This window comes from Phaenicophaeus curvirostris, chromosome 21 (assembly GCF_032191515.1).
Source record: "Phaenicophaeus curvirostris isolate KB17595 chromosome 21, BPBGC_Pcur_1.0, whole genome shotgun sequence".
Classification (NCBI taxonomy): domain Eukaryota; kingdom Metazoa; phylum Chordata; class Aves; order Cuculiformes; family Cuculidae; genus Phaenicophaeus; species Phaenicophaeus curvirostris.
In genome coordinates this window covers 10,989,779-11,012,788 of record NC_091412.1, presented here as the reverse complement: position 1 = coordinate 11,012,788, position 23,010 = coordinate 10,989,779, and the positions used below count along the sequence as shown (strand labels likewise).

At 44.8% G+C, this 23,010-nt stretch overlaps 1 protein-coding gene and 1 long non-coding RNA gene across 4 annotated transcripts; both read left to right on the top strand.

Annotated features, from left to right (window-relative positions):
• The first annotated feature begins 1,401 nt into the window (after positions 1-1,401).
• On the top strand, positions 1,402-5,490 carry LOC138729539 (uncharacterized). The gene is made up of 3 exons (XR_011338903.1): positions 1,402-1,628; positions 2,191-2,384; positions 4,514-5,490. It is a non-coding gene; the product is annotated as an uncharacterized lncRNA (long non-coding RNA).
• A 1,340-nt stretch (positions 5,491-6,830) lies between these two features.
• On the top strand, positions 6,831-22,496 carry CRK (CRK proto-oncogene, adaptor protein). 3 transcript variants are annotated; one of them, XM_069874101.1, is made up of 3 exons: positions 6,831-7,149; positions 13,593-14,128; positions 19,157-22,496. In XM_069874101.1, the coding sequence occupies exons 1-3, from the start codon at positions 6,906-6,908 to the stop codon at positions 19,292-19,294; spliced, it is 918 nt and encodes a 305-aa protein (XP_069730202.1). In that variant the 5' UTR covers positions 6,831-6,905; the 3' UTR covers positions 19,295-22,496. The 3 variants fall into 3 exon arrangements, with proteins under 3 accessions (XP_069730202.1, XP_069730203.1, XP_069730204.1); XM_069874102.1 differs by having other exon boundaries at positions 13,593-13,958; positions 19,157-19,297; XM_069874103.1 differs by lacking the exon at positions 19,157-22,496 and adding an exon at positions 16,885-19,150.
• The last annotated feature ends 514 nt before the right edge of the window (positions 22,497-23,010 follow it).

The following is a 23,010-nucleotide window of genomic DNA, read 5'->3' as shown; positions in this document are numbered from 1 at the left end:
TAGGGAAGGGATCTCCTGTTCCTATGCGCTTTCTGTGCGCCCTATGCACGAGCACCTTGTCCTGCTGCTTCCCGAGGCAACAGGCAGTACATTTTAGGAAAAGATCTCAAGATGAGAGGGTTGCTTTCTTAAATGTGTTTTGCTGTCTCTGGCACACAGCCTCTCTGCATCCGTCTCTCCCATCTCTGCATTAGATGGAAAGGCAGTAAGAATTTAGATTGCTTTCTCTTTCCCGAGACCATTTCTTGTATAATGACTGTTCAGATCTCAAAGCCATTTGCTGTGGCCCTTACTGCATTAATCTTTTCCCTTGGCAAGGGTACGTTATCATCATCCTTCATCTTGCAGTTAGAATAGGAAACCCTGGAAGTTTTTCTGTCACCTTAAAAGGGATCAAGGTTTCACATTCAGCATCTTACTTTGTTTGAATATGATGTCTTTCGTTTGACTTTCTCCCTCAGTTCCTCATTCACAACACAAATCACAGACTGAACTAGTAGGTAGTTTCTGTTCAGTAGAGTCCTCCAGCTGGATTCGCAGTTAGCAACATCTGCTCCCCTACTTCAGCTTCTTGGCAAAACCAAAAAGCTGATGGTAAGACAGACATAGCTCCCTGTAACATGTTCTACAGTGTTCATCTAATTTTACATGCTGGAGTCAGGGGAGAGATATTTTAAATGGTAGCAATGTGAGGTATCAGTTTTTAGGCCTAATAAAAATTCCTGTTAGGCAAACAGGGATCATTTGCACATCCATTACAATGTTTGTAGGCTTGAGGTTCTTGCAGTTTATGCCTGGCCAACAAGTTGTTTTCTTAACAGTAAAGGCTAAGTATTCTATAGGCTTTATATTCTTGATCCAAATTGTCACCAGGAAAAAGTAACGGTTTGCTGAGCTATGTTGTACCAGGCTGCCCCCCTACACTTGTGTTTGCTGTGCATTCCCTGATTATATTCCTGAGGGGTCTCTCTTGGAATAAACCTTGACTAAGTTTGCCTGTGAGTAGTAAAACCAAATTACTTCTTCATGTTTCATATGCAAAGGTAGAGTTTGGCTGCTGCCGTGGGGGTGTACCATAAAGGCAAATGCTCTGCAAATCCCTTGTTAAAAAAGAATCGGGGGAAAAGGAGACAGAGATCCCCTGCATTTTGTCTTCGTTTCACAGCTCCCTGCTGGCTTGGAGAAGAGCGTAACGAGGACGAAAAGCGGTTTTGTTTCCAATTAGGTGTGACCTATAAATAACACAGGGGACTAAACCTGGGCTGAAAACAACAGTCTGCCCAGAAGTATTTGTGTAAGTTCAAGGCTATTTCTACCTAACGAGTTCAAAAGTTTAACTGTGACTCAAATGTTGTTGGGCTCACATTTCACTGGGAAGTGGAGGGGGGGTGGAGATGCTGAAGGGGGGGTTCCTGGAAAAAATGGACCAGTGACTCAGTAGCATGGCAAAGAGAGAGAAACGTGGTGGGGGAACTGCTGCAGCTGCTACAGCACAGCTCTTCAGAACATATCTCAGTGCTGAGTATGATGGAAATGTTTGTATTTACTTGTATTGTAGCAGTGTTTGGTTTCCTTAGCTAAGATCAGAGTCCTGCTGGGTCAACAGCAATCCTTGACAATCTGTAAAGGTAAGAATTTCCATTTTTCCCTAAGAGATGGACACGTATGGCACTGTATGGTGCCGAAATGTCTTGCCCAAGGTGCCAGAGCAAGCCTGTGCTGGAGCCAGAAATAGGAGCTGGTCCTCACTTCCATTCCCTGATACCTGAAACCACAATAGCTTTAATGTACAAACCTCGCCTTGTGTCTGTCTGTCATTCCTTAATAAATCCAGCAGTATTCCACCTCAGTCACTGACCATTGATAAAGGGTTCTGCTGTGGCGTGAAGTGTGGAAAATCCTTGCTTGAGCCAAGGAGAAAGGGTGTAGGTGTAGGCTAAGTTGCTCAGCAAAGGGTGACACCTAAACAAAGTGTTTGAATGTGGTTTTTGGATTAGATTCTGGTGTGAATCAACCTTGACAGGAATGGTCATGGTAAAACAGTCTCTGGAGCTGCAGGAAATCCTTATGGTTTTTTACATTGGTGTTGACTCAGGCTTTTGGCAGGAAAGCGCTGTTTTAGACCTGAGTAAACCAGAATGACCTTGTTCTAAACTCTGTTTGTTTAAGCTTAATCTATTACTTCAACAGATAGCATTCTCAGCTGGGAAACTGAGACTTTGCCAAGTCATTAATGTCAGGATCCAGGTGAAATGCTCACCTGAGTGGTGTTCACTTTGCACAACACGGACATAATTTCTTCAGAATTGGACTTCTTCCCTCATTGTGAATGAGAAGCAGTTGACGTCAAGATACGGCAGCAAACGAAAGCAGCAGAAATTAAGGTAATAACGAAAGAATGACTTGGATGCCAAAATAGTTATGGGAAGGGTGAAACTAAAATGAAATCTGCAATTTTCCAGCTCATATTTCTACAGAACTGAGTGTGAGAATTTTTTGCTCTGCTACCTGCAAAGCCTGGCCTCACTGACAATGGGTTTAAAACACCTGATGGAAAGCAGTTGAGATCCATGACTGTGTCAGTTTTCAGTCCCTGGAACAAATCCAGGGGTGTGAAACATGAGACAGGGAGTAATTGATTTGCCATTTTCTGAAATGCTGGCACATTACTGGAAGAAAATAAACATCAGGATTCTTACTTGAAGAAAACAAGGACATATATTTGAGAATGGTTATTTTTCTATAAATGTGATGCCAGAAGTTAAAATACTGGTTTCATTGCTTCCTTTTTTCTATTGGAGGCTTAAACCAGAGAGTTAAATAATTGATTCCTGATTTAAAATGGCAAACAGGAAATCTTAATTTACGTTATTTATTTTAATCTTATTTTATATTTATAATTCTTAATTATTTTCTTAAATAAAAGCAGATTCCTTGGGCTTGGCAGGACATTAATTTTGTCAGTCAGAAGGACAGGAGCAGTCATTGATTTAACACACATCTATTAAAACTTTTTATTTGGGATTTTTAATTCATTAAGTAACATTTGAGATCACTTGTTTATTGGATGCTGTGAGCTTTTAACTGATTGTTTCTGTTAAGTTACATTAGGATGGGATTCAGCTAAAAGGCACAAGGGAATCATTAACAAGAGATGAAAATTAGCTTTTAGCTCCCCCAGCCTCCAAGATATTAATAACACCAGATCTTATCCTCCCACAAGTGGGAGTAAACCATCCTGCATCTTGATTTTCCTCATTGTTTGGAAAAGGAAAAACCAAAGTGGCTTCCTTTTTCAAATCCCATTTTAGTTTTCATCTCTGAACAAACCAGTCATCAAAACGGACTTGTTGAATAAACTGAAATGAGGAATTCACTTTCTTTCTGCACCTGCAGATGAAGCTGGTGATGTAAAAAGCCGGTTCAGCACCCAGCGCGCTATTCCTGGCCACCTACTCAGTATCGCCCACCAGTTCAGTGTTTTGACTTTCTCTGAAATTTCTGCAGCAAGCCTGGCGTGCTTCTGTATTTTGTACTCGGTGATCTCAGCTCTCACTGCAGGGTAGGCTGCCCTCGATTCACGTCTGATTTTAGACACGACTGTTTTTAAGAGGACAGGCGGATTTGCTTTAAAAATAAAGAATGACACTTTAAAAACCATTTCCCCGTTTAAACTGGGAAATTCATTACTTTTGCTCACATTTTGCCAAATGTATCGCAGTTGGTGTCACCTGATATCGCGGCTGATGGGTTTTGGTGAGCAGATATATAAAGTACTCGGCAACACAGTTCAGTTTTTCCTGGAATCGTCTGGAACAGCAAACTTGCAGTTCTTTGAGACAGCCTCCTACTTATACCTGACAAGTTCTGGTGCTTTTGCTAGCACGGAATTAGTGCAGTGCAGGAAAGGAGAGAAAATATGTGTGCATGGGTACAAATTGTTATAGAGGTTAACGGAGCAATGGATGTAACCGGAACCTGCAGAAGGGCCATCTGTGAACTCACGACCTATCCTGGTAGAGTTCATGGGGCAAAGCCCCTAACGTGGGTGCATTTGTACGGTGGGTGAGGATCAGTCCCCCAGGGGACGCAGCATGAGTTATGAGAGTGAACCACAGGTATCTGTGAGCTGTCGTGTTATCCTGTAACGCCGTAGCTGTCCCTACTGCAAAGTTGCACAGCCAGAACCGTTCTACACACAGGGACTCTGGCACCAAATGCAATTTGAACAGAACCCCAAGGGAAAAATGAGCTTTGAAGGAGATGTGGAAACACCAGCAGGCCTGGTGCTGGAAGCAGGGGAGGGGAGGAGAGGGTCGAATGCCTTGGACCTGCGGATTCTGATCACTTCTTGCTGCAGTCGCACTACAGCAGTGGATTTCTCTCATCTCAGTGTCTTGCCATGTATGAGTGTTTTGGTTTTCTGTTAGGGCTGCAGAAGGAACTTCCCAGAGGAGGAGAAAAGTGGGGAGGGGAAAAGGAGGCTTGAGTAATACTGGGTTTTTTTGAACAGATTAATCATGGCAGGAGAGCATGCCGGCTTCCTCCCTCCTGGCTCATACGGACTGTGTATTCTAAGGGAAGAACAATTTGGCAAATGTGCAGCAGTCCAGAGGAGTGAAATACAAGGAAAATAGATACGTTAGCAGGTGAGTCATCCCTAGAGTTTGCAATGTGGTCTTTTATGAGAACAGTAGAGACCAATGGTTCTGTTACACCCGAAACTGAAAGCCATGCTGCATTTTATGCATGATGTGGCATGACTTGAGGAGCTCACTCTCGTGTCAGCTCAGTCACTGTTTGGTTTCAGCTGTCGGTCAAACTGCCATCCCTCCAGATGTGCAACCCAGATGTGAACGTCCAAGTCTATCTTCACCTTTTGTCATTGCAGACTGGGTTCAGAACAGAAAGCGATTTATTGTGCAGCACTGGTTCAAGTAGAGACCACGGCGACAAACCTTAAAAACCCCACAGCCTCGCAGTGAAATCTCTGTCACTGCAGCTCTCCCGTAGCCATTGTCACTGTCTTTGAATCTCCTTGGAAGGGAATACTGCAGATAGGGACAGGCAGGCATTTATTAAGCTGGCTGCCTACCAGATGATGTTGAATTTCATTTTTCTGATCTTGTCAGACACTGAAGTTACTCAGCCTTGCAGAAATCCGTATTTCAATTATCTGCAGAACCTCATGGTTTATGAATTTGCTTCCATCACAACAGATTTAAAATAAGTGCACCTTGAAATGCAGGCCCTTCCCAGAGATGCCTGGAAATACACACAAGGGTGTGTTTTCTTTTGGCTACTTTATGTTCTGCGTTTGGTGATGCTCGAGGGAGGCGAGATACCAAAAGCAACTGAATTCTTTCTTCATAGAAGGAGCAATGGGAGATTTAGTCAACAAAGCGTATTGTTTCTCTGCTCAGTTATTCCATAGGCTTTGGTGGGTTATAGCCTTATTTTTATTACTTGTATAGAAACGGTTTGGAGCTGATTGGGGCAGTGAAGTATTTTTCAATGTCTGTCTGACACCTCGGTTCGCCGTTACCGCCCGTTCGGCGAGGCGGGGCCCGGGCTGAGGCCGCCCCCCGGCGGGCCCCGAGCGCCCCCGGGCGGCCCGAGGCACCGCGAGGCCTCGGCTCCGGTGTGGGCCCCTCGCCGCTAGGAGGACGGGGAGCTCGGGAGGGAGCGCAGAGAGGAGCGACGGGGCTGGAGAACGGGAGGAGCGGCTGAGAGAGCTGGGGGGGTTTAGCCTGGAGAGGAGGAGGCTGAGGGGAGACCTCATTGCTCTCTCCAACTACCTGAGAGGAGGTTGTGGAGAGGAGGGAGCTGGGCTCTTCTCCCAAGGGCCAGGGGACAGGACGAGAGGGAATGGCCTCAAGCTCCACCAGGGGAGGGTCAGGCTGGACATCAGGAAAAAATATTTCACAAAAAGGGTCATTGGTCCCTGTCCGAGGCTGCCCAGGGAGGGGGTTGAGTCCCCTTCCCTGGAGGGGTTTAAGGGACGGGTGGACGAGGTGCTGAGGGACATGGGTTAGTGATTGATGGGAATGGTTGGACTCGATGATCCCGTGGGTCTCTTCCAACCTGGTTATTCTATGATTCTATGTTTAACCATTATTTCCTGGAATCTATACGGATATGTACATTTAACCAGTAGAAGTCACGTAACCAGTCTCGGTAGTTGGACACAGTAGGTGGGTTACCCCCTGTGCACCCCAGTGCCGTTTATTAAAAGAGCACCTGCTTAATAATCAAATTGGCGTTAATTACTGAGTGGTACCAAAGTGCTCTTACAGTTTAGCACCTGGGACACGTGCATTCTCATTCATAGAATCGTAGAATCACCAGGTTGGAAAGGACCCACCGGATCATCGAGTCCAACCATTCCCATCAATCACTAACCCATGTCCCTCAGCCCCTCGTCCACCTGTCCCTTAAACCCCTCCAGGGAAGGGGACTCAACCCCCTCCCTGGGCAGCCTGTTCCTTTCCCGATCTCTGTAAATCGCATTCAGATGCCAGCTCCCCTCGGCATCCCCGCTCCCCCTGCCCCCCCCGCCCTCCTCAGCCCCCCCCCCCGGGCCGCCCCCTTCCCGCACACGCTGCCCGCGCGCTGAGATGACGTCACTCGCACCCCTTCCCGCGCGCGGAGATGACGCCACGCCCTCCCTTCCCTCTCTGCTCGCGCGCGGAGATGACGTCAGCGCAGCACCACCCTCTGTCCGCGCGCTGAGACGACGTCACTTCTCCCTCCCCCCGCCCCTCTCCGCCCGCGCGCGGAGATGACGCCACGCCTGCCCGCGCGCCCCGCGGGTCACATCCGGTAGGTGAGGCCCGGGCCGGGGCCGCCATTTTGGGTGGCTGGGCCGGGGCGGCGGCGGGGGGCGGGCAGCGAGCGCGGCCCCCATGGCCGGGCAGTTCGACTCCGAGGACCGCGCGAGCTGGTACTGGGGGCGGCTGAGCCGGCCCGAGGCGGTGTCGCTGCTGCAGGGGCAGCGCCACGGCACCTTCCTGGTGCGCGACTCGGGCACCATCCCCGGCGACTTCGTGCTCTCGGTGTCCGAGAGCTCCCGCGTCTCGCACTACATCGTCAACAGCCTGGGGCCGGCGGGAGCCCGGCGGGCCGGCGGCGAGGGCCCCGGGGCCCCGGGTGAGTGACCCCCAGGGCTGGCGGAGCCCCCCCCCCCCCGAGCTCGCCGGGCGGCGGCTGGGCCGCGGTGCGGGGCTGGGGCCGCTCCCCGGGCCGCGCTGGCTGCCCGCCCGCTGCCGGGGCTGAACGTCCGCGCCGTCTTCCTCCCCCCCGGAAAGACCCCGCGGCGCTTGTTCCTCCCCTCCTGGAAGATCTCCCGGTGCTGCTTGGGACCCTCCCAAAAGCCCCCGCAGCGCTCGCTGCCGAGTGCTGCTTCCTCCCAGCCTCAAAGAGCCCGCAGCCCCTGTTGAAGGACCCACAGCGCTGGCGGTAGCTCTCCTGAAAGACCCTAGAGTGCTGATTGTAGCCCTCCTGAGAGACCCCGCAGCCCCTCTTGGAGCCCTTCTGAAAAATCTCACGGGGCTTGTTGTAATCCTCCCAAAAGACCTCATAGCGCTGGTTGTCGCGCGCTTGTTCCTCCTCTCCTGAAAGACCCCACAGTGCTGTGCAGCCCTCCTGAAAGAGCTCCTGGTGCTTGTTGTAATCCTCCCAAAAGACCTCACAGCCCTGATCATCGTCCTCCTGAAAGACCCCCCAGCTGTAGTGCTCGCCCAGGCTTTTCTACTCATAACCCAGTTAACCTAATGATCCTACGTGTTCTCTCAGCCTCTGGGCAGTTGTGTGTTTGTGGAAGTGTTATCTCAAAGTCTGAATTGTGACAAGGTGATTTTGCAGGAGAAAGCAGGCTGGGTGGCTCCATTTCAAGTCACGAATCCAAAGTATTACGTGGGTAGTTTAAGTAGTGAGAACTTTTGAGGCACGTAAGGGCAATTGTTTCTTTAAATCAGATGCAAAGTGCTATTTCCGCCCCCCGTGTGTTGAAAAGGAAGGTTTGATTATTTTTTTTCCTGCTCAGTCTGATATTTAATATGAAAACAGCGTGGTTTAAGTCTAACAGTTATAGAACAGTAGGTACTGATTGTGCCAGAGGGAAAACGGCACCGTGAGAAGCCGCGTTTCTGCAGGCGTCACTACATCAACAAGAGCAGCCAGCAGCGCAGCGTCCTTCGGTGTGTCAGGACGTGTAACGCCAAGGCAGCAGCAGCCCTGCTGGGGCATGGTTAGAGTTGGTAGCAGAACTACTTAAGTTTGGATATTAACACAAAAAAAATGCTGTGGGCGTATTGCTGGTGTCTCAGAGGAACCACTGTGTAATTGTGAAGTGTGGTAAAGCTGTGTAAGGAGAGATTTGGTGAACTTAGGTGGTGGAAAGTAAATAGTGTGTGAATTGCTACACGACAGTCGCTTTCTGATGTAGGTCTATGGTTGCAATAGGAGACCTGTATTGGGAAAATGCAACAATACTTGTTATGGAAATGGTTTTTCAGTCTCTGCATGGACTGTAGTTGACTAAGAAGATAGCGTGAGAAAAAAACCTGTTGCCTCTAGCTTTGCACTGCTCTAATTTTGCCTGCTCAGGAGCACATTTCAAATTTGGGAAAGCCTGAGGTCGTTGTGTTTATCCCAGAGTGCAGTCATGCAAAAGCTCCATGAGATAGAAGTTAAAGGTGGCTGAATTCAGCTGGAAATAAAGTGGAAGTCATTGCTACTGCAGGCAGGAAAATGGTTTGCCACAAAATGTGGTGGGTTCCCTGGTGTTTGATGGCTGTGAAGCAGAGGTTCATCACCACAGACTTGTGGAGGCTTAGTGTGGGGGTTGTTGTATTGCAGGGCTGGTGTTACATAGGGCAGAATAAGATACTGGGATGGTTTGTTGTGGAATTCAGCTTAATGGGGTGTTAGAGACAGTAGTGACGAAAAACACTGGAGTAGGTGTGCTGTCACTGCTGGGCAGTTCTCTGGAGAGCAGCTCATCTCTGGCAAACAGCATTTTTCATGGTATCGCTCGAGTGAGTTGCCATCCTGACTTTCTGTTGTGTCACATTCTTACACCCAGTAGCATTTTTGGGGTGGCTGATGTTACAGGTGCTAAAACTTTGTGGAGTTTTGGTGTTCTTTTTAAAAATCACTGCTGTAGCTGTGTGGGCTGCTGGCACAGGAGGCTTAATGTATGTTAAAAAGTATAATTATGCTTTGGTTGGTGTCTTCCCCTTCCACCCCCGGTGTTATGAGGATTGGTGATGCATCGCTCCTGCGCCACAGATACTTCTGTGCTGAGGTTTCAGTAGTTTTAATTAAACTGTGTCTCCGTGCTGATATTGCTCTCTCTCACGCTCAAGCCAAAGGAAGCGTGGGGGTGTGTCTAGATTAAATTACGCTTACAGTGTAATTAAGTTTTTCTTTCAAAAAAAGAAGTAACTGGGGAAATGTTCTGTAGTGGGAGGGAGGGGAAATGTTGATAGAAGATAATTTCATGTTCAGATAGAGGAGCTGATGGCAGTAAAATGAGGGAAATTGTCATGCTTATTTATTGTGATCAAGCTAAAACATTAGGAAGAGCAACTTTGCTACGTTAATATTGTGGTACGCGCTTTTGAGCAGTTGATTGGCAAATGCACACGTCTCACTGGGAAATCTAAATGCACCAGGTCAGGTTCTTACATTGATTTTTGTGTGTGGTACCGTTCAGTGCTGCTTCAGCTCTGCTGTGTGCGGGGTACTAGGAACCCACCCTCAATACAGAATGCACGAGATGAGGAGTCTTGGCTTCCCCAATGGAAAAAGCCATAGTGTCACAAAAACATGATACGTTCTTCCATTTCTAAAGGATAAAATAAACTTGCCAGCTTTTCCTTTCCTTCTGCCCGATATGCTGCCGTTTCTCACTTCTTGCAGGTGATTTTTCAGCAAAAGGGGAAAAGAATTTAATAGAACTTCTCCAAACAGCTGCAACTTCCTGAAATGTTTTAAGACTGTTAAAAGAAAACAGGATAAATCACTGAATCGTAGGAAAGAAAACCACTTTGTTTCCAGCAGAGATGGAGGTTAGCAGCTGGATCAGAAGTAGGGTATCATTTGAGACTGAATATCACGGTCACAAGCTAAAGAAATCCCAAACGAGACCAAGTGCTCTGTGCAGGCATTGGTGTGGTAATGGGCAATAGAGGAAATATTTAGATATAGCCTGTGTTTGCAGTTTGACACACGAGTCCGGGGTATGAATGTGTGATGGGCACTGAAGCTAAATGCCTAAAATATCTGAAGATATGCTTTCTATTGAGAGTGTTGACGAGCTGTAAAGCGTGTCTCTCTGAAGCAGGAGGTGTGGCAGGTGCAGCTAGAAGGTGGAGGTTTCAGTAAGGATACATTTTCAGAACATGCTACTTAACCGAGCTTTTAAGTCACTTCCACTGTGATTTTAAAAAGTTCAGACTGTACTTCCTGGAGTCAGAGAATCTTTACATAGCGATGTCCGTCCTCAGCTCTCTGTGAAGCAGTGTGGTTTAACTCTGACACTTGAGGGTGTTTTGGTTGGGTTTGAGTTTTTTTTTATTTTGTATTAAGGTCTTAAAATGAAAATTATTGGAAACTCATCCTCTGGTTACCTGCAGAGATGCCAGTACATAGCTTATGCATGATATTTTCTCCGAGTGCTTGCAGCTCTTCTCGGGAGCCACTGAACACAGGGTTTGCTGCTGTTATAGAGGTTCCATGGGTAATTAACCTGTTTTGCTGAGGCGTGAGTAAGCAGGTACTTAAGAACAAGGAAGGAAGGTGTCTTTATGGGGTGAGGGAAACGCACAGGCCGGAATGCGATGCCTTCCAAGCACAGTTCCCATGTGCTCCTGGAGGAAACTGGCTTACATCACTGCCATGTCTTTGGAATGAGAGCCTTGTGTCCCAGTACCCTGTGTGATAAGAGCAGCTTTTCTTGCCTAATGTGCTTTATAAGTTGATGGGGAGGAGGGAGGCACCCGCACAGACCAAGAGCACCAGAAGTGCAAGTGGTATTCTGAGAGTGTTCTCTTTGTGAAGGTGATGTCTCCCCTTTCTGCTGCTGATCTGTCCCTTCAGGGACTGCATTGATTTTTCTCATCTTAAAATGTATTCAGGGGGGTCTGTGTTCTCCCACTCTTCTTCAGTTGTGGAAATAGTCTTTTAGAAGATGATTCTCCAGGATACAGCACACTGATTTCAGCCAGTCCTTGCCCATGCGTAAGATTCCTGTGGACTTTCCCCTTTACAGTCCAACTTTGGGTTTATTTGGGTACATTTGGCAGCTGTTCCAGGCTGTTTTGCTTCAATTTAAGAGGCTGAACTTGTTCAAAAGGGGAAAAAAAAAAAGACAATGCAAAACCCCTCATGCTGACGAGGCTGATGGATGTTATTGCTGACCTGCTCATTTCCTATGAGTTTGATTTTTCTGTGCACTGGCTTAGCTGGAGACAGATTTCATCCTCTAGACTGAGTCATTTGTAGCAAGTTTTACAAAGGTGAATTAGTGTTTCAAACTCTGCATTTCTGTCATGTGAGGGAAGTTCCATGTCATGAAGTCACCCGAGACTCAGTCTTCTTCATGCAACTCCAGTGATCTTTGCTGCCCTGCTCCTCTTAAAGTTTCTCTGACTTTTCCTCTTGTGCAACTGTCTGGAAAGCCTCGATCCTTCAAGGTTCACATCTAAGATAGCAGCAGTTCTGCACCAGTGTTTCTGTCACCAGGTCTGTCTGAAACTTGATGTCTCACCACTTGTTACAAAGGTTTCCCACTTCCAGTGCTAGTGGAAGTGCAGCATTCCCAGGTCACATTAAGTGCTTTTGTTGTGGGTTTGAGCTGGTTTGAAGTGGTTAGGGGTGCTGCCTTTCCGGACAGAACCCATCTCCTGTGAGACCACAGAGCTGAGAGCTGCCACTGAGCTGACATTCCAGAGCTCTCATTCAGTCTGGAGCTGTACCGCACACTGCATCTCGTTGGCAGGAGTGGAGAGGGCTTTGCATCTTTTCAGCATCCTGCTTTGGCAGAAGAAGGTGGACTCTTCTCTGTCCATGATGGGTTTGTACTTCTTACTGATATTTACTTTTGCTTCCTTATCTCTTGGTGATGCCAGTTGGTTGTTTTTTGGTTTGTTGGTTTCTTTTTTTAATTTTGAGGGGATTGCTTTGAGGTTTCGATTTACTTTCAAAACTCTTTCAGGGCTGTTAATGCATGCAAATGTGTGTTTTCTGTAGTTCTGCTTCTTTGAGTTGCCTGTAACCAGATGCACTGGTGTTTATGTTCTTTTAGGATATTTCAAAACTTATTTATCGGGTGTTTGTCTGTGTTGATTGTATTGAATCTGCCCTTTTTGATAGCAGAAACCCTTCTTGCGCTCTTGAGAGAACCTCTTGCAGGGTTAGCTTTCCGTGCTGACAGTGCGACTTTGGAGGGGGGTTTGGATCAGTGACAGCTTGAAGAGTTCTGCTGGCTTTGTACTCGGGAGCTGAGTCTCGTACTGTTAGATATTGTCTGCAGAGACACAGACTTGCAAAGTAAGCATCTCCTTCTAAAAGAGTTACTCATTAAAGCACAAATCTTTTCCTCTCCACTGCCCTCCCACTGCCTTCCACAATTCTTCCCGTAACCGATCACCCAGCACTGGTGCACGGTGGAAACAGAACCTCGTGGGGACGTTTTTCCCCAGATGGAACGTGAAATGGAAAAAAGTGCAGCGCACAGATTGAGCGCTGAAATGTATTTCTGTGCTCATGAGACGAATGTGAACATCGTCTGTATTTTAATGTATTTGAGGTTCAGATTTACAGCTTAGTTTCACCTGACAAGTGTGGCAAAGAAACTACAGGACGTGAGATTAAAATACTGAATTGTACCCATTGTGAAAACATAGGTTGTTGCTTTGCATTGTGTAAAATACACATAATTTTCTCTAATGGTACCTTTTATCAAGACGGACAATAACTTCATTTGATCATTCACATAAATAGTTTGGTGCTGTGCTGAGGAGTTTTCTGTAGTGTCCGTGCCTGTAACGCAAGATACATTCCAACAGGTAAATAACCGTTATCACAGTGTTGTCCTTCTGAAATAACTTCGAACTGCAAAAAGGAGTTAAAAAAAAAAATCAATTCCCTGAAATTATACCAAAATTCAATTTCTTTTCTAGAGTAGAGGATAAAACAGGAAAAGGGGAACTTTGTTACTGAAAATTGCATAGGCTGCTGAGAAACTCCGATGTACTCAACAGTCTTATCTGTCGGGTCCATATCACATTCAAGGAAACAAGATATTTTTATCCTAGGTCCGGAAGTTCGGCACTGCCAGACTTCCTTCTTTTTTTTTTTCCTCCTTTGACAAAATCTTTAAAAATAAAACTCCATCCACACAATCATGATAGTGCTGTCTTTAATTAGAAATACATAGAAGAGCTGAAATGTGGTGAGTGTTGATCTAGCGATGACCAAATTCGGTATCGAATTCCCTGTCTGTGCGTGTATTTGTCGTCTCTGATGTTTAATTTACAGCGGTAACTGTTGTGTGCTCCCTCTGATGTGTTCCCTTCTTCTTTCAGGGTTGAATCCCACCAGGTTTCGAATAGGTGACCAAGAGTTTGATTCCTTGCCATCTTTACTGGAATTCTACAAAATACACTATTTGGACACTACAACCTTGATAGAACCAGTTTCCCGATCCAGGCAGAATAGTGGCGTTCTCCTCAGGCAGGAGGAGGCTGAATATGTGCGAGCTCTCTTTGACTTTAATGGAAACGATGAGGAAGATCTTCCATTTAAGAAAGGAGACATACTGAGAATCCGGGACAAACCTGAAGAGCAATGGTGGAACGCAGAAGACAGTGAAGGAAAGAGGGGAATGATACCTGTTCCTTACGTCGAGAAGTATAGACCTTCCTCTGCTTCAGTATCTACTCTGATTGGAGGTAACCAGGATAGTTCCCACCCACAGCCACTGGGTGGGCCGGAGCCAGGGCCCTATGCCCAGCCCAGCATCAACACTCCGCTCCCTAACCTCCAGAATGGCCCTATTTATGCCCGGGTTATCCAGAAGCGAGTCCCTAATGCCTACGACAAGACAGCCTTGGCTTTGGAGGTACATAATGGGCAAAACTTAGAAGGAAGAGATCTGTTCAAGGGATTTCCCTTGCAATCACGTTATAGTTTTGTAGGAATAAGAAAGGGAAAATTGTTGTTAATACTGATTTTATGTCATGATTGATAAGTTATGGATAAAGGCTTTTTCAATCGATAAGCAGTTAGTCATGCGTAGACTAGAGTTTGATTTTTATAGCATGTTTAGGTTACTGAACCAATGTCATGTCTTTGTCAAACATCACTAACATCAGTGTCTCCCGTCCGTGTTTTCACTTCTGAAGTCTTTGTTTTAGCGGGGAGGGAGCGGGAGCAGTTTGAGTTGTGTCTGACCCTGTGTTCTCTGTCCCCTGCCTTGCCCCGGTCTGCTGGCTGGGTGGGTCTTCCCCAGTCTGTCAGCAGTTTAAAAGCAATCAGTGCAAACATTGATAGTAATTTCAAAATTATGCAGACCAAGATGATGATGAGGTTGGGTTTTTATTATAACATCTTGACCTTGAGCAGATTACTTTGAGTTTGTGAAGCAGGAGGAGCGTTACAACTCATCAGGGAGGTCTCCTGCAAAGCAGCGATTGATGGAGAATGATTTGTCATAAAGCAGTGAGTTTCCCTGAGGTTGATTCACTTCCTGATACATCACATACTTGTAGATGCTATTTTAAGGTTTTTTTCCTCTTAAAAAGGAGGCTGGAGAGCTCTATCTCTGCATATCAGGTAGTTATTCCTCAGGTTATGTTTGGGGAAGTTGAGACTTAAGAGTGTTGCCTTAGGATGATATGTAAATGGATCCTTTAATCTAGGCTTTCTTTGAGCTCAAGGCTCTGGAATTTCCTGATACCTAATTGACTTCCTGTTTATATAACAATTTAAGTACTTGGGGGAAAAAACAGTTTCTGTGCTGAGTCAGAGCATCTCCCCTTCACTCTTAAATACTTTGTTTAATTGTGCACAGCACAAAGGGCGCCGCGGTACCTCAGTGATGTGGCAGCTGGAGGTACGGGACTGGCAAAGGCAGCACATTCGTTGTTCCCAATCCCTGATGTGCAGCCTTGGGGGTGTGATTTTTTTCTTTTCCCTTTAGTAGGCAAAATTTTGTCTAGGGAAGCAGTGCAAATATACTCAGAGTTACTGTATGCTCTGTGATATTTCTGAATAAAGAGAGCCAGGATGCAGAATATAAATTTTTGGGTTGAGAAGCATCTATAGAAATTTATGTCAACTCACCAGATTTGGGGGGAACGTGAAGTTTTTAACCTTCAGGCTTTCACAGCACCTAAAATGCTGTCTACTTCCCTCTTTCACTCTCTCCACCCAGCCGCCTCCTGGAGCTTGGAGATATTCCTGAATGTCATTATGGACCATTGCAATTAGCAAGTTAAGTGTCCTTTGAGCCACTGGATTATTTATCAAAACCCTTTGGTTTTCTTTCTGGACTTTGTTTTTAAGCTTTTATTTATTATTGTGCTATTAATGGTCTCTTAAGCTTAACTTCACATTTTATTCTACTCAAAGCGGAGCCCCACAGTATTGCCCAGCTCACAGTGATGGAGTGAAATAGAGGAAATGCTGGATAGATGAAATAGAGGATAATCTTGGCTGTCATAAGCAACTTTGAGTGAAGTCAAAATCCTTTAGATGTGAAGAACAGGTTGTGAATGTCATGTCACTTACGTCCTCCTCACTAAAACTCCCAGGGTCTCTCAAGTGTGCTGCGCTTTCTGAAGTGCAGTTTTATGGAGAATACTTCTGTTCTGAGATAACTCGCACCCCCAGTGTCTTTCACTGACTCGTGATAATTGGCTGAATAGCTGAGTGTTTGCGAGGGGGAACTGAGGTGCGTGTAGGTTCTGCTCACTGCTTATAGTATCCTTCTACCTTTACATCAGAACAGTGGCCTTTGTAGGCCTTGTAAGCATAGTTAAACACGTAATAGTTGACATGTTGAACCTCTTGGTTAGGATAACGTGTTCCTGTCTTGCCACAGGTCTACGTTTAAGAAGTACGGTAGCAGCGGTGGTTCTTTATTCTGGGTATAGTGTTGGGAAATTCCTAGTTTTAAGATTTGAGCCATTTATCACTGCTTCTGGTAGGATTCTTCACAGCTTTATCTTTTCAAATCAGTGTCACTGAGTTGCTTTCTGTGTCTGTACAGGAACAAATAGCAATATGCACTTCACTGTCTCCCAGTTTTTCTTCATCCTGTCTATCAAAGTGCTGTTTCTCATCTCCTTTTTTCACATTCCCTTTCACTTCATGGTGTTCCTCCTCTGTTTATTTACAGATCTCTTTCTTACATAATTTAATAGAAAGCATTATGTACATCTTACTAGTCCACTTTTGCCCAGACCTCTTAATAACTATGAGTAGAGAAAGTGGGATTCTTTCAAAATGAAAATTCTTATTCTTTAATCTGGAAATAGTGATAGATGGGGGTGGATCCCACTCTGTCTCTTAGGAAAAGAGATTCCTAACATCAAACATTTTTGACCCAGACTGCAAACAGAGCCTTTGCTCTGTTGTTTTAAAAATGACACAGTTCTGAAGAGCTCAAAGAAGGAGGATCAGAAAAATGATGTTCTAATAAAGGCTGTGCCCTATTAGGGAACAAAGATGCAGCAGGAGAGGGTAACTTTGATTTTACTTGTGACTGGGCCTATTTGTGGAGTTGTCCGTCTGTATTAATTAAGAGAGAAGGTGAAGATCTGTGTGGTGAATGCTCTGAGATCCATCGATTTCTTTTTGTCTTTGTACCAGTAGCAGAACTCTGGCACCTTGACCTCGCCAAAGAGGAGCACGTGGAATAAACCCACAGCACACAGAAGTCTTCACATCAACCTTCTGTTTTGCTTTGAAGCATACGGGGTATATTTAGTTTTAAAACCTCTGATGAAGACTGAGACAAATCTGGCTTTGTAGCAGGGTACAGTGTTGTTCTTGAGGCGCTGTGCGTGGTGTGATGCTAGACCAACGGTACCATACGTCAGCATTGAAAGTGAGGAGAGTTCAGAGTCCGATTCTGGTCTAAATGTTGTAAAATTCCATCACTTGTAATAATGAATAATTTTTAAAAGTTCTCTGTGTTGTCTTTAGGCGAGTCTTTGAACTATAAGTTAATATGCAGAGTTTCAGAGCAGATCTGGAAAGATCTGTATGTCATTAAGGAGCAAATGGAGCCATTTTATTAAGCTGATATTGTGAAGTGGCCCATGCTTACTTAGTCCTGTTCTGGTAGGTGTGAAGATACACATAAATGAGAAAGATTGTACCAGAGAGAGGGCGTGGTTGCTAAATGACATTGCCACAGTGGTAAAAAAGGAATAGCTCAGAGGCCTTTCGTGTTCAAATGGTTATTGAAATGTGAATTTCAGCTGTAGCTTCTTGTAGTAGGGAGAGATTATAAACGGATGTCCCTTGCTGCAACAGTCCTGAAACCTCCCCTGACCATCAAACAGGTAGAGGATGCTTCTGGCAGTGAGGAAATGTCACCAGTGTCACATACTCTAACTTGCTGTTGTTGCACTGTTGAACCCACCTTTTGCAGGTGAGTTTGTCATAGGGTATCCAGGATAAACTCTGTATGAACACAAAGTCATGGTGATACTCACTGAGAGCACGGAAGACAGCAGGTGAAGAAAAACATCTTGCAGCTGTAGTGTGAGTTGGACTTTCCCTTTCTAGGTGGCTGGGGGGTTACGTTGAAGGCTGATACGTAGATTATAGCCAAGTCTGAAGCAGCTTAAAGTTCTCTGGAGTAGCAGTCTTGAAATGGTTGTGATGAAGAAATAAGATTTTCTGCTTCTAGCATTGTCACATTTCATCTTATCCTTGTTAAAGTATGCCTGATGTTTTGGTCAGAGTAGTTTCATTGGTACAACCCCCCGGTGATTATTAGCAGTAGCAAAATCATATATACTTCATAATTCCTGAAGAGCTGGAAGTAGCATTCAGCAGTTGAGGAAGGTTTCCTTTTTGCCTCTAGCAAATACATAAGAGGATTTTCTTCAAAATGTAATTCATTAAAATGTCTGTACTAATGAGTACAAAAGGAAAAATACAGCTCTACAGCGAGAGTCCCAAGCGTGCCTCTCATTACCAGAGAAGTCATTGTCAGAAGTGTGGGAAGCTTAATTAAGAGTCCACGTAGCAGTTTGAATTTATGAACTCTTAAAAGCTGTTCTGGCGAAAGATTGCAAGTGTTTAAAACCTGTAAAGTTAATGGAGATTGGTAACATCTCGCATTGTTTTCCTTGTTCTTCGTTCACTGCCTGGAAAGTGAAAATAATGAGATTCTGGTTTGTTTGAAGTTGGAACGCAGTGAGGAGCATCTGTGTAAACGAGTGACTGTAGTCAGTGAACTTCTGGATGCGAAGCAGCAGAAAGGTCCTCAGGCCTTGCCTCTGGTAGTAGCTGGTTGTGGAAGTAGATGCTCAGAGTAAGAACAGAACAACCTCATGGCAGCACCAGTTCTTATTCCCCCACGTGTTTTCTCAATGTTTTATATCTGCGGTGAGATGGAGAGTTATATATATGTGTGTGTGTGTGTATCTCCCATGCTTATCCAGAACTCTTTCAGTGCTACCTGAAAAGCGCTTGGTGGAATTCTGAAAATAAGGAGCAGTTTGGCTTGCTGGTGAGCGTGCGCTTTGTATGCTTTTGAGCCTTCCCTCCCTTCCTGAGGTGCCTGGTAAAGAAAAAGCAGCACGTGAGGCTCTGTCCATTCTGTGAGGTGCATTTATTGTGATGGTAGCTGGTGTGGAGCGCCCAGAGTGCTCGGAAGGATTGGTGTTGGGTTGCAGGCTCTTTCGTTTATGTAGTTCTCACTTAACCTTAGTACACTACTTTTCTCTCTATCCTTCCTTCAGAAGTGAATAACAGGGGGTGCTAGGCTTGTGTATCAAAATGGTCAGAGTAAAACTGCTTTTTGTGCAAGTGAATCTGTATGCTTGGGTGATTGACCCAACGGGGAGGGGTGGGAGCACGTCCAATGTGTTTTATGAATTGTGACGCTTCCTGATTTCTTCCCCTGCAGGTCGGTGAGCTGGTAAAGGTCACAAAGATTAATGTGAGCGGTCAGTGGGAAGGCGAATGTAATGGCAGGCGCGGCCACTTTCCATTCACACACGTCCGTCTGCTGGATCAACAGAATCCCGATGAGGACTTCAGCTGAGTGTGGCTCCACAGTTGCGCTTACAGATGGGAACAATCTCAACTTGTTTTTATTGCAGAGGCCATCCAGACTATGTTCCGACAGATGTTGAAAGCGGTATTGCTTGTATAAGCGTTCTGATAACCTGCAAACCCCTGGGACTGAACACCACCATTCCTTAATCAAGGGTCATGTAATTCAGGGTACGACAGTAGATAACTTGTGTGTCAAGAGGCAGAACTAGTTCATGATTCTAGGTTGTAATGCCTGCTTATGTCCACGTGCACAACAGACTGGACCTTTCCAGCAGTGGCGGATGGAGAAAGCAGTAAAGTAGATGTTACGATAACGTTTATAGCTCTCTCCAGTCCTATTCCTTATGTGGCTTCTTCCTCAGGCAATGAACATCAACCTTAGACAATTCAATCCATAGATAGAAATTTCATAAATTTATCCTGGAGCCTTCTCCGTATTTTTTTCCATCCTGGATTGTCTGTCCTGGAAAGGCTCTCTGGTGCTTTGCACGGTTGATTAACTGTGCACAGTACCGATTTCTTTTTGAGCCCGCTGGGGACAGCCTCCTGATTTACAGATCCTTTACCACTTTAATGGTAAATGACAGATCAAATCAACCTCGGAATTCTAGAAGTTTGTGGACACTAGATTGATTTCTTCAGTACTGTCGATGCTTCAAACATAGCAACTGATTTTAAATTAAGATTTCTCTTAACACACCAATCTCTCTTTTTATCCACAGCTGTAAGGCTTATGGAAGTGTAAATGTCCATATCAGTGCTGAAAAATACGTGCGTAGCACTTTAATGCAGAGCTTTCAAGCAGTGTTTGATCACTAAATATACTAAAATATTGACACTGCTTTCCACTAAATTAAATTATGTAGGGACAGTTTAATTTTTCTGGAATTCTCCAGTATTCCTGTTGTACAGCACTCGTACAGCACAAATCAGTGTCGAACACGGTAAACTGACAACTCAAATATGGCTTTTATTTTCAAGTTACTCTGGGGACTCCCCTGGTTTAATTCCCATCTGTAAAATATTTGATAGTGAATTCATGAGGATTTTATTTTGAATAAACTAATGGAAAATACCTGTGTGCTTCTGGATTGATTCTCAAAAGGTGTAACAGAGTAACCACAGCTTCATAGCTCATAACAAATCAGTGCATCGCGTAAGTGCATTATGCACTGCTCGATTTTGTTCATTTTTTAGGCTGGTCTTCTAATTATCTGGGTTTCTCTAACATAAATCAGAATGGATTCAATAAGTTTTGTAAACTGAAATCAAACACTGAAGTAATCATCCCTTGCCTGTACCCTGGATTGTTTTCCAAACACAGCATCCAGTGACCAAACTTAGCAAACAAATTTTGTACCTTTGGCTGCAGCATAATCCTTACAGAGCAGTTTTTCTAAGTGGTATCTGGCTGAAGATGTTGCTTTGGTTGTTGCAAACCGTGTGACAAGCATGGCTCTGGCTGTCAGTGCTGCAAGGGCTCGTTCCCACTGCAGCGGCTGTTGCTGCGAGGCACCAGCCGCACAGCAAATACTGTTAACACTTTACCTCAGAACTGTGTAACATGCTGGAATCAATATTTCTGTTCTATTTAAGTACTCGTCGTTTTACTGCAAAACTAATCCATCGGCAAGTCTGACTAATTTTCAGGTAACGGGCGCTCATTAATTCCGTTGACTAACGCCATGTATGTTAATTGTACTTCCCGTCACTGGTCTCATGAGCACTACTGAGGGTCGTTGAAAACTGACAGTCGTGGCAGCGGTGTAGGAACAGCAACACAGGAACTGCAGTGCCCTCCGGGCTGGGATTGCTGCCCTGGCGAGGGGGGGTGCCCGGGGATGGTGGCATCTCTGATAGCATAGCAGAAAATCCACTGTGAGGAAAAACATCAAGACACTAACTCAAGGTTCTGTAACTTACCGGTTTCTTTAAGGCTAATTTGTATTTTTCCTCTGACCTTGACGCTTATTCTGACTGATTTTTTTCCCAATAACTGCACTCGAAATAACAGCCTGAATGCTGAGTTTATCAGTTGCTGTTATATGCTTATATTTTTCTTCAGGTATTGCAGAAGAAACACAACGAACTCTGTGTTCTGAGAGTAACACAGCTTGTTCTGAAATATTTTTTCCAACCACAATTGATGAAAGCCCCTATGTTTGTACCTTTCCAATCAGCAATTATTTTAAGATACCAAAAGAACTTTTTTCTGGAAGTTTTCTTATGCAAATCTTGCCTTTTTAATACAAAAGACATAATTTGAATTAACTAGCAAATACCCTGTGAACTTTGTAGCTGTGCTTTTGTTAAGACGGTATAAATTGTGAATATTTGTACACTTTGAAAGAGCGAAAAAACAGAAACTAGAGGAGTCTTAATAGCTGCTGTTGCACTAGAATCCTTAGTTCTTGTTGAGCAGTTTTTCTTAGTCAGCCGATACATTAATGCGACTGTTTTCCACTGTTCAGTTCTAAGCCGAAATGTGGTTTTGTTTCATAGGTGATAGAAATGAATGTTTGCATTTGGACGGAGTAGACATTTCAACTAATCAAGCTCTTAAAGGAAACTAGGTAGACCAGATGTTCATGACCGTGTAGATGAAACCCTTTTGTGGCCTTTGTTTATCCTCTTCCATTTGTTCCCCCCCTTCTCCCTGATGCGTGCAAAAAAATCATTGTGAAGACTGTTGGTCACAATCTCTTGTCTCTCCTGGGCTGTGGTTTAGGTCTCTTGTGCATAGGCAGGTGTTGGGACTAGAATAATCCTCTCTAGAGAGACTTGGCGAAAGCAGACTGCTCAATTACACTGTGTTCTTCTGGTGCATTTACACATTATATCACACTAAAAAGTACAACTGGCTGCTATGGTTTTTTAATATATATTTCATTTTGGTAAACCCCAGCCTTTTTACTAATATTTGACCTGGTTTAATCTTGTTAATCTGTTTGAATTGTATTTGTTAATAATGCAAATATTTCTAATCATCTTAAAACACTTCATTTTTGTTAATGGTTTTGGGGAAGGAATCTAACCAAACCCGTTTGAAGAAAAATATGAACATGTGCCATTGTATGATAACACTATCCACTTTCTTGACAGTTACAGTCTTTTTTTATTTTTTTTTGTAGCATGTAATGTATATGTTCATAGTACGTGAAGTAAATAAAAGTATAGCCAAAACTTGGGCTCGGTGTCATCATCAATCAGCTCTTATTGGAACACTCGCATCTAGTGACCTAGAAATAGAGTTGTGGGTATGGGCGTTGTTAATTGGCCAGGCTTATATGAAAGCAATTAAACATAGCACTGCAGAAGTAAGGCAAACCAAGTTGACTAAATAACTTCTCTTAATGGTTGGCTTCTCTTAATGGTTCTTAATGGTTGGACTCGATGATCCGATGGGTCTCTTCCAACCTGGTTATTCTATGATTCAACCAGTAAACTATGGCTTTTTTTGAAACAAGGTGGCTTTCTGGAGTGAGATGAGTTGCTTGAGTCGAGGAGGTGGGAGTAAAGTCTATTGTTGCTTCGAAAGAGGCTTGTGAGGAGTGATGAAACGACATTTCCTGGCTCTTGGTCTTGCTTCTGCCTACAGGGGGGAACTTGTCCTCCAGCCCCTTCCCCAGCTCTGTTCCTCCAGATGCGCTCCAGCCCCTCGATGTCCTCTGAGCGAGGGGCCCAAACTGAACCCAGGATTCA